This window comes from Oncorhynchus keta, chromosome 17 (genome assembly GCF_023373465.1).
Source record: "Oncorhynchus keta strain PuntledgeMale-10-30-2019 chromosome 17, Oket_V2, whole genome shotgun sequence".
In the NCBI taxonomy this organism is placed as follows: Eukaryota; Metazoa; Chordata; class Actinopteri; order Salmoniformes; family Salmonidae; genus Oncorhynchus; species Oncorhynchus keta.
In genome coordinates, this window is record NC_068437.1 from 40,417,141 (window position 1) to 40,429,447 (window position 12,307).

Genomic DNA, 12,307 nt, shown 5'->3' on the forward strand with positions numbered 1-12,307 from the left:
TGTGACTGTATGTGTGTGTAGTTAATTTGTTTTTGTGGAAAACCAGCAGTTCGAAAGCCCACTGTTGAATCACAAAGCATTGCGTCAGCGTTGTCTCTGCCCATAAAAACGACACCCTTTTAAACAGTTTGTCTTCTGTGCCCATTTCATTGTACCCTACGATGTAACTGCAATGATGAGATAGATGTTCTTCTTTGTTTTTCTGTTTTATTATCTCACTGCCATACTGTGTTCATCCGTGTCTCAAGAGGACCACAATCCCTTTATTGTGTTATCCTCCATGATTTTACTCAAGTGCACCTATGGCTTTTTCAAGTTGTGTGTGCTTGTTTTTTTAAATAGTTGAAATAATAAAGTAAACAAAAAACTCTAGGCTAATGTAGTGTAGGATTTACATAACCCGGTGTTACTGTTATTAGTATAACAGGCCACCAGACGATATCTTGATCTGTTCATTCGAATGGTGAACATAGCTGCTAAGCTTCAGGTTTTGGACTGCTGAGGTGTGTACTTCACATCCACGTGCCTCAACGTAACATTGTTGCATTGTTGAAAACACACTGTAGGAATCAAGACTTTTTAAACTGTTTAACCTAATTCAGAATCAGGAAAGAGACCATATGTTACAGTAAAGAGACTGTAAATCATCTACATACATATTTTTTTTAATTTTTTAAATTTTTTTAAACCTTTATTTAACCAGGCAAGTCAGTTAAGAACATATTCTTATTTTCAATGACGGCCTGGGAACAGTGGGTTAACTGCCTGTTCAGGGCAGAACGACAGATTTGTACCTTGTCAGCTCGGGGGTTTGAACTCGCAACCTTCCGGTTACTAGTCCAACGCTCTAACCACTAGGCTACGCTGCCGCCCCAATCTAGTGGCGCCACAATCTAGTGGCGTATGTCTTCAGCTGTAAATGGACAATATTTCACCCTAATGCGATCCTCCAATTCCAGCCTTCTGGCCATGCTTTCTGTGTCCTTCACTACTGGCTACAGATAGTGCCATGCATGTTAATTCCCATGTCTAGACTGCTGATTGTCTGATTGTCTTGTTTGCCTAGATTATTGATTGTCTTGTTTACCTAGATTATTGATTCTTGTTTACCTAGATTATTGATTGGATTGTTTACCTAGATTATTGATTCTTGTTTACCTAGATTATTGATTGGATTGTTCACCTAGATTATTGATTGGATTGTTTACCTAGATTATTGATTGGATTGTTCACCTAGATTATTGATTGGATTGTTCACCTAGATTATTGATTGGATTGTTCACCTAGATTATTGATTGGATTGTTCACCTAGATTATTGATTGGATTGTTCACCTAGATTATTGATTGGATTGTTCACCTAGATTATCGATTGGAATGTTTACCTAGATTATTGATTGGATTGTTCACCTAGATTATTGATTGGATTGTTCACCTAGATTATTGATTGGATTGTTCACCTAGATTATTGATTGGATTGTTTACCTCGATTATTGATTGGATTGTTTACCTAGATTGATTGGAATGTTTACCTAGATTATTGATTGGATTGTTCACCTAGATTATTGATTGGATTGTTTACCTAGATTATTGATTGTCTTGTTTACCTAGATTATTGATTCTTGTTTACCTAGATTATTGATTGGATTGTTCACCTAGATTATTGATTGGATTGTTTACCTAGATTATTGATTGGATTGTTTACCTAGATTATTGATTGGATTGTTTACCTAGATTATTGATTGGATTGTTTACCTAGATTATTGATTGGATTGTTTACCTAGATTATTGATTGGAATGTTTACCTAGATTATTGATTGGATTGTTCACCTAGATTATTGATTGGATTGTTTACCTATATTATTGATTGGATTGTTCACCTAGATTATTGATTGGATTGTTTACCTAGATTATTGATTGGATTGTTTACCTAGATTGATTGGAATGTTTACCTAGATTATTGATTGGATTGTTCACCTAGATTATTGATTGGAATGTTTACCTAGATTATTGATTGTCTTGTTTACCTAGATTATTGATTCTTGTTTACCTAGATTATTGATTGGATTGTTTACCTAGATTATTGATTCTTGTTTACCTAGATTATTGATTGGATTGTTCACCTAGATTATTGATTGGATTGTTTACCTAGATTATTGATTGGATTGTTCACCTAGATTATTGATTGGATTGTTCACCTAGATTATTGATTGGATTGTTCACCTAGATTATTGATTGGATTGTTCACCTAGATTATTGATTGGATTGTTCACCTAGATTATCGATTGGATTGTTCACTAGATTATTGAGATTGTTTATCGATTGATTGGAATGTTTACCTAGATTATTGATTGGATTGTTCACCTAGATTATTGATTGGATTGTTCACCTAGATTATTGATTGGATTGTTCACCTAGATTATTGATTGGATTGTTTGTTTCGATTATTGATTGGATTGTTTACCTAGATTGATTGGAATGTTTACCTAGATTATTGATTGGATTGTTCACCTAGATTATTGATTGGATTGTTTACCTAGATTATTGATTGATTGTCTTGTTTACCTAGATTATTGATTCTTGTTTACCTAGATTATTGATTGGATTGTTCACCTAGATTATTGATTAGATTGTTTACCTAGATTATTGATTGGATTGTTTACCTAGATTATTGATTGGATTGTTTACCTAGATTATTGATTGGATTGTTTACCTAGAATATTGATTGGATTGTTTACCTAGATTATTGATTGGAATGTTTACCTAGATTATTGATTGGATTGTTCACCTAGATTATTGATTGGATTGTTTACCTATATTATTGATTGGATTGTTCACCTAGATTATTGATTGGATTGTTTACCTAGATTATTGATTGGATTGTTTACCTAGATTGATTGGAATGTTTACCTAGATTATTGATTGGATTGTTCACCTAGATTATTGATTGGAATGTTTACCTAGATTATTGATTGGATTGTTCACCTAGATTATTGATTGGATTGTTTACCTAGATTATTGATTGGATAGTTTACCTAGATTATTGATTGGAATGTTTACCTAGATTATTGATTGGATTGTTCACCTAGATTATTGATTGGATTGTTTACCTATATTATTGATTGGATTGTTCACCTAGATTATTGATTGGATTGTTTACCTAGATTATTGATTGGAATGTTTACCTAGATTATTGATTGGATTGTTCACCTAGATTATTGATTGGATTGTTTACCTAGATTATTGATTGGATTGTTCACCTAGATTATTGATTGGATTGTTTACCTAGATTGATTGGAATGTTTACCTAGATTATTGATTGGATTGTTCACCTAGATTATTGATTGGAATGTTTACCTAGATTATTGATTGGATTGTTTACCTAGATTATTGATTGGATTGTTTACCTAGATTATTGATTGGAATGTTCACCTAGATTATTGATTGGAATGTTTACCTAGATTATTGATTGGAATGTTTACCTAGATTATTCATTGGATTGTTCACCTAGATTATTGATTGGAATGTTTACCTAGATTATTGATTGGATTGTTTACCTAGATTATTGATTGGATTGTTTACCTAGATTATTGATTGGATTGTTTACCTAGATTATTGATTGGAATGTTCACCTAGATTATTGATTGGAATGTTCACCTAGATTATTGATTGGAATGTTCACCTAGATTATTGATTGGAATGTTTACCTAGATTATTGATTGGAATGTTTACCTAGATTATTGATTGGATTGTTCACCTAGATTATTGATTGGATTGTTTACCTAGATTATTGATTGGATTGTTTACCTAGATTATTGATTGGAATGTTCACCTAGATTATTGATTGGAATGTTTACCTAGATTATTGATTGGAATGTTTACCTAGATTATTGATTGGATTGTTCACCTAGATTATTGATTGGATTGTTCACCTAGATTATTGATTGGATTGCCATTTCTACGTGCATGTGTTTAGGTTGTTTCTTTCTAAAGCCTTTTGTCTGTAAAAATAACAAGCAGGGAAATAATCTTTGAAAAGTCTGTGTTTTATCTTCAAGATTTTTATACTGGCACCTTGTTTGCACTCACGCCTGGCAAGATTAAACCTGACAACCCAGAAAGTGACAAGCCACTGACAAGGTGTTGCATGTCTCTGAATGGATTATAGGATGAGTCCTTTAATTAATATTGTACACAGACAGTGCGCAAAGGAGCTTAGGATGTTAAAGGGATCAAACAAGTTCCTCGTGTTAAATGTTTCCTTTACTGTGAGTGAGAGGGCGCCAAAGAGGAATTGTCTTCCTGCAGTATGAAATATGGCTTTAAGGAGTTTGTGGCGCATAACCAAAGTAAACAGTTGTTACTCTTACAAAAGCTGGGAGTTGTTTGAGAAAGATAGCTGGGGACGTTGACTTGAATGATGCTGTTTTAACTGCTGATTGCCCGATACATAAAAATTGTATTTTTCCACTGCAAATGTGTCACTTTGGAAACAGAGCCAGTTGCCCCCCGCGGTGAATACATTATAGTGGACTGCATAACAACACATTATCTGAGCTCTAAACCATCTGTCTGCTTACCTTTCTCTGTAATCAAACGCTAATGTGTTTTGGGAACCGCTGGTGTGCTGACATTTGAGTGAAAGATGAAATGTGGGCCTCACCGGAGCAGAAAGCTGTGTTTCACAACCATATGCTCTCCTCTCCCACTGCAGAATCACGAGGCAGTAGATACCCTTTTAAAATATGGGATATCAATCATACTGTAGGAGGTCTATAAAGGAGCAGCATGTGAGCACAATACAAGCCTAACAATAGTTATTGCCTTGGTTCTCCAGCCAAATGACCCCATCTTCTCCTCATTCATCCACCTTTAGTGGGGGTTTCTGGGCTGGTCCCTCTGGGGTGAGGTGGGGTTAGTGGGGTTTGGTTTCAGCTCTGTGGCCCTTGAACCCAAAGGGAGAGGTTGGAGCAGAGTAGCAGAGAGCAGAGGCTTCAGCTCTGACAGACAGAACAAGAGGCTCAGGGATAATACAGGACACAATGCCCAGGGGCACCGCCACATAGATCATATGACTCATATAAGACATGCACGTGGACCTGCTCCATACAAGACTTGTAAGGCAACAGAGGAAGAGTTAGGCCTACATGTACATACACAATGGAGAAACCACTGTGCTGGCAGTGAATGGTGTGAATAGAACCCCAATCACTATGGAGTATGTATGTGATTAGCATTAACACTGCTAGCTGTAGATGTAACAGGGAAGTGTGGTTGTTGTCCCTCTTCAACAGGAGGTGGACATCTATACAGTGAAGACTGAGGACTTGTCCTTCACCTCAGCCTTCTGCCTTCAGATCCAGAGGAACGACTACATCCACGCCCTTGTCACCTACTTTAACATCGAGTTCACCAAGTGTCACAAGAAGACTGGCTTCTCCACCGGTACATTTTCAACTCTCTCTCTTCCTGTTCTTTGCCTCTCTTTCTCTGTTATTGATATTCACACAGGCTTACACAGGTGTAGCATAATTGTAGATGTAAGATTGACATGTGATTAATAAGAGGAATGTGTAGGCCAGGGGTTGGCAACAGGCAATTGTTGGGGGACGACAACAATAAACTGGATGATAAGAAATTATGAGCAATAAAGGAAGGCTCGGTGTGGAAGGCTCATTAGCACTCTTTGTACCGTAGTACTAGCAGCTCTTCAGTTCACAGTGTCGTTATCAGAACAACGTCTGCAGACCTAGGATTTTATCCTTTTAATTGGCAGATTACAGGCTAGGAGAGTCCAGCTGCTCCCTGACTGGTTAGCTAGAGTTCCTGCTCCCTGACTGGTTAGCTAGAGTTCCTGCTCCCTGACTGGTTAGCTAGAGTTCCTGCTCCCTGACTGGTTAGCTAGAGTTCCTGCTCCCTGACTGGTTAGCTAGAGTTCCTGCTCCCTGCCCACCATCCATCCTCCCTATGGGTTCCATCCCAAGACAAAGAACCCCCTCTAATGAGCTCTTTGATAAGCCAGAAAGGCCTAGACTACAACAGCAAACGCTGATACACTATATATATATATAAAAGTAAGTGGACACCCCTTAAAATTAGTGGATTCGGCTATTTCAGCCACACCTGTTGCTGACAGAGGTATACAATTGAGCACACAGCGATGCAATCTCCATAAACAAACATTGGCAGTAGAATGGCCTTACTGAAGATCTGTCTTTTTCAATGTGGCACCGTCATTGGATGCCACCTTTCCAACAAGTTGGTTCATCAAATTTTGGCCCTGCTAAAGCTGCCATAGTCAATTATTGTGAAGTGGAAGCATCTAGGAGCAACAATGGCTTAGCTGCGAAGTGGTGGCCACACAAGCTCACAGAACAGGACTGCCAAGTGTTAAAGTTCACTGCGCTCCAAAGCAACGTCAGCACTGGAAGCAACGTCAGCACAAGCACTGTTTGTTCGAAGCTTCATGAAATGGGTTACCATGGCCAAGCAGCCGCACACAAGCCTAAGATCACCATGGGCAATGCCAAGCGTCGGCTGGAGGGATGTAAAGCTCGCCGCTATTTGACTGTGGAGCTGTTCTCTGGAGTGATGAGTCACGCTTCACCATCTGGCAGTCCGATGAACTAATCTGGGTTTGCCGGATGCCAGGAGAACGCTACCTGCCCCAATGCATAGTGCCAACTGTAAAGTTTGGTAGAGGAGGAATAATGGTTTGGTAATATCGATGCATCGCCTGTGTAAAAGAGTGCTTGTGTGTGTTTGTTTGTATTACTCTTGTATAGCCAGCCAGCGCAGGGAGTTTTACAACCCTTCAAGCGTAAAAATGTGTTGTAACTCTCTATCTAGACCTTTATGGTGGTTCGGGCTAGGCCCCTTAGTTCCAGTGAAGGGGAATCTTAATGCTACAGCATACAATGACATTCTAGATGATTCTGAGCTTCCAACTTTTTGGCAACAGTTTGGGGAAGGCCCTTTCCTGTTTCAGCATGACAATGCCTAAAGCGAGGTCCATACAGAAATAGTTTGTTGAGATTGATGTGGAAGAACTTGACTGGCCTGCACAGAACCCTGACCTCAACCCCATCAAACACCTTTGGGATCAATTGGAATGCCAACTGCGAGCCAAGCCTAATCGCCCAACATCAGTGCCCGACCTCACTAATGCGCTTGTGGCTGAATGAAATCACAATGTTCCAACATCTAGTGGAAAGCCTTCCCAGAAGAGTGGAGGCTGTTATAGCAGTAAAGGGGGGACCAACTCCCTATTAATGCCCGTGATTTTGGAATGAGATGTTTGACGAGCAGGTGTCCACATTCTTTTGGTCATGTATTGTATCAAGTCTAAAATTAGAAGACCTTTGAGGCCCCAGTTGATTTGCATGTCCACAGAACGTAGAGCGATGAGCTGAGTTCATTTGGCAGTCAGTGAGCGACCTCTAGTGGCGGTGTGATGTTATACATTTTGTGATGTGATACCGCATAATATCTTCATTCGTTTGCCTTCATTTGAATTTGTGACGCACATAAGAGACTTTGCACTGTGACTTTCTGTGGCGTACATTTTGCAGAGGCAGTGGCAAGATGACCATGTGTTGTCACTCTGCAAAGTGGACCATGAATTAATTTTGACCTCCAATCATACAGCTCTTCCACCTCTTTGTATTGATTTGAGCCAGTCCATCAGACGAAATCACCTAACCCAACACTAAATCTTGCTACCCTCGCTGCACCCCTGATACGCATCTAAATGCACACAGAGGCCTAAGTCCTTTACGGCCATTGATTTCCTATGTTCTCCTGGAGGACAGGTATATAGTGTATGGAGCACACAGAGACACTCAGACATGCTGATAGGTAGAAAAAGTTCAAGTTATCTGCTGCTGGAAAATAACAACTCACCCATTGAATTAGCAAAACAAATCGAATCAAATTTTATGTCACATGCGCCGAATACAACCTTACCGTTAAATGCTTACTTACAAACCCTTAACCAACAATGCAGTTCAAGAAATAGAGTTAAGAAAATATTTACTAAATAAACTAAAGTTTAAAAAAAACATGTATGCATGTGTTACAAGATATTTACGATTACAATAACAAGGCTATATACAGGGGGTACCGGTACCAAGTCAATGTGCAGAGGTACAGGTTTGTCGAGGTCATTTGTAAAGTGACTATGCATAGATAAACAGCCAGTAGCAGCAGTGTAAAAACAAAGGGTGGAGGGGGTCAAAGTAAATAGTCTGGGTGCCCATTTGATTAGTTGTTCAGCAGTCTTTTGGTTTGAGGGTAGAAGCTGTTAAGGAGCCTTTTGGTCCTAGACTTTGTGCTCTGGAACCACTTGCTATGCAACAGCAGAGAGAACAGTCTATGACTTGGTTGGCTGTAGTCTTTGACAATTTTTGGGGCCTTCCTCTGACACCGCCTAGTGTATAGGTCCTGGATGTCAGGAAGCTTTTCCCCAGTGATGTACTGGGCCGTACGCACTACAATCTGGGGACCTGTCAGGCATATGTGTATAGGTGGCAGGGAAGTCAGGCGCAGGAGAGTCAAACGGAGTGTAAAATGGAGTCTTTTAATAATGTCCTAGTAACATGCTCCATAACACTAAACAGGAAAAGAACATAAACAAAATATGGGTACGAAGACCCGTCGCGCACCTATACAACAAACAACACTACACTGACAATAAACAATCTCTGACAAAGACATGAGGGGAAACAGAGGGTAAATACACAACAGGTAATGAATGGGATTGAAAACAGGTGTGTGGGAAGACAAGACAAAACCAATGGAAAATGAAAAATGGATCAATGATGGCTCGAAGACCGGTGACGTCGAATACCGAGCACCGCCAGCACAAGGAGAGGCAACGACTTCGGCAGAAGTCGTGACAGGACCTTTCGAGTATCTGGGGAGGAAGAGTCTCCTGAGGAGGAAAATCTGTTGTCATAACCTCTTCACAACTATAGATTTACCTATTCTGTTTGTTCCCACACAGCTTTCATACTCTGTGTGTGTGTGTTTATGCAGCAACCATGCTGATCAGAAACTCTGTTTTTTCCATGAGCCCTCAAATGGCATACATTTTTAAAGGTGCAAAGTTACCCAGGGACAGCCGGCTGAAATTTGATTAAAGGTGTATTGACATTTGGCTTGGTCCAGCAATCGTTTAACAGCGCATTCACAAGGGAGCGCATACTTTTGTTTGGGTCAATGATGGCGGCTATCATCAGTGTGCAGCTGGAGATAAGATGCCACACACATATACACACGCAATTCAGGTAGCGGAATGCATGATGAGTGGCGAGGTAATGGGAGGATAAAGATGGATAAAGACGAATGTCGGTGGGGAGGTCAGCCCAGTCAGTTCCTCTTATTTTTCATTACACCAATGATATTTATATCCTCAACCAGCATTTTAGCATTACACATCTGTGGTGTTTCTAAATAGCATGATGATTAGTGATCAGGGTTCAATTCCCTCAGGTTTTCAGATGTATCATGTCCCTGCTCAGAGAGCCTAGCTGTCCTGGAAATTCAGCAATACAAGTTGAAATGCATTTAAACAAATCCTGCAGTCCATTTTTGACACTAAGTGCATTCATTCTATTAACTGGGAAATGTACAAATAATGAATCTCAATTCCAAAGATTTTACTGAGTTACAGTTCATATAGGGATCAAAACTTTGGCTCATGATTGTTTTGGTTTTAAGGGTAAATGGTCTGGGGGTCATGTCCACTCCAAGGGCCGAATTCTAAAATGAACTCTTCAGTTGACAATTATGCATAATTTACGTGAAAATGCGAGTATAAGGGGCAGTGCAGTCAAAAACATGATTTTCCTTTGTTTTATATACTGTATATTTACACACTATGAGGTTGGAATAATACTGTGAAATTGTGAAAATTATGAAATTCCCTTTTAGTGTAAGAGCTGTTTGAAAATAGCACCTGGAATTTCAGCTCGTTTAGCATGGGTGGAGTTTTGCCCTGCCTGGATACATCACGAAAGATAACTTTAAACCTCTCTGCCAATGATAGCTTGTTTTCGGGGTACATATCCCTCCCATTAGGTCCTTGTCTCAGACCACTCCCAGACAGTCCTAGCAAAATTATTGCTTGAAAAATGGCTTTTTGCTAATAAGCTATTTATTTATTTTTGACCATTGTAATTGAAAACAATTACGCAGAAATGATTTGATATTAAGATAAAAACGGTTGCATTGGACCTTTTAAGCACACTGACCTGAAGTTAGGATTTGGCCTTAACTGCCTGTCTGTCTTCCTACAGCCCCTGATGCTCCGTACACACACTGGAAACAGACAGTGTTCTACCTGGAGGACTACCTGACTGTGAGGAGAGGGGAAGAGATCATTGGCAGCATCAACATGAAGCCCAACGACAGGAACATAGTGAGTATCTGGAATCTATGACCAGTAAAAAGTAATCAATTTAGAAGTTAAGCTTATGAGGGTAATTTCTGGGACACAGTCTAGAATCTCCATTGAAAGTGCTTTGTAGTCCAGGACTAGGCTAAGTCTGTGTCCGGGAACCCCCCCCCCCCATCTAGGTACCAGGTTTGATCTGGTCCCCAAAAATGTTTTTTACAGGCCCTAGCCCCGACCTACTGCATGATCGCTAGAGAGCCAGGCCCCACAGGGGTAGGTACAGGTCATATATAATATCTGTACTTGTCTACCCCACAGGGATAGGTACAGGTCATATATATATATAATATCTGTACTTGTCTACCCCACAGGGATAGGGACAGGTCATATATATAATATACAGTGCAAAATTATTCGGCCCCCTTGAACTTTGTGACCTTTTGCCACATTTCAGGCTTCAAACATAAAGATATAAAACTGTATTTTTTTGTGAAGAATCAACAACAAGTGGGACACAATCATGAAGTGAAACGACATTTATTGGATATTTCAAACATTTTTAACAAATCAAAAACTGAAAAATTGGGCGTGCAAAATTATTCAGCCCCTTTACTTTCAGTGCAGCAAACTCTCTCCAGAAGTTCAGTGAGGATCTCTGAATGATCCAATGTTGACCTAAATGACTAATGATGATAAATACAATCCACCTGTGTGTAATCAAGTCTCCGTATAAATGCACCTGCACTGTGATAGTCTCAGAGGTCCGTTAAAAGCGCAGAGAGCATCATGAAGAACAAGGAACACACCAGGCAGGTCCGAGAAACTGTTGTGAAGAAGTTTAAAGCTGGATTTGGACACAAAAAGATTTCCCAAGCTTTAAACATCCCAACGAGCACTGTGCAAGCGATAATATTGAAATGGAAGGAGTATCAGACTACTGCAAATCTACCAAGACCTGGCCGTCCCTCTAAACTTTCAGCTCATACAAGGAGAAGACTGATCAGAGATGCAGCCAAGAGGCCCATGATCACTCTGGATGAACTGCAGAGATCTACAGCTGAGGTGGGAGACTCTGTCCATAGGACAACAATCAGTCGTATATTGCACAAATCTGGCCTTTATGGAAGAGTGGCAAGAAGAAAGCCATTTCTTAAAGATATCCGTAAAAAGTGTTGTTTAAAGTTTGCCACAAGCCATCTGGGAGACACACCAAACATGTGGGATAGGTACAGGTCATATATATAATATCTGTACTTGTCTACCCCACAGGGATAGGTACAGGTCATATATATATAATAATGTACTTGTCTACCCCACAGGGATAGGTACAGGTCATATATATCATATCTGTACTTGTCTACCCCACAGGGATAGGTACAGGTCATATATATAATATATGTACTTGTCTACCCCACAGGGATAGGTACAGGTCATATATATAATATCTGTACTTGTCTTCCCCACAGGGATAGGTACAGGTCATATATATATAATATATGTACTTGTCTACCCCACAGGGATAGGTACAGGTCATATATATAATATCTGTACTTGTCTACCCCACAGGGATAGGTACAGGTCATATATATAATATCTGTACTTGTCTTCCCCACAGGGATCTGTACAGGTCATATATATAATATCTGTACTCGTCTACCCCACAGGGATAGGTACAGGTAATATATATAATATCTGTACTTGTCTACCCCACAGGGATAGGTACAGGTCATATATATAATATCTGTACTCGTCTACCCCACAGGGATAGGTACAGGTCATACATATCATATTTGTACTTGTCTACCCCACAGGGATAGGTACAGGTCATATATGTCATATCTGTACTCGTGTACCCCACAGGGATAGGTACAGGTCATATATATATATAATATCTGTACTTGTCTACCCCACAG

At 39.7% G+C, this 12,307-nt stretch overlaps 1 protein-coding gene across 1 annotated transcript in view; it reads left to right on the forward strand.

The window, feature by feature from the left end:
• Positions 1-12,307, forward strand: part of LOC118395827 (protein arginine N-methyltransferase 8-B) — a 41,247-nt gene that overhangs the window by 25,417 nt on the left and 3,523 nt on the right. Inside the window, exons 8-9 of the mRNA XM_035789799.2 lie at positions 5,293-5,443; positions 10,297-10,418. Of these exons, the coding sequence (XP_035645692.1) occupies positions 5,293-5,443; positions 10,297-10,418 (273 nt within the window). The remainder of the gene's footprint in view (positions 1-5,292; positions 5,444-10,296; positions 10,419-12,307) is intronic.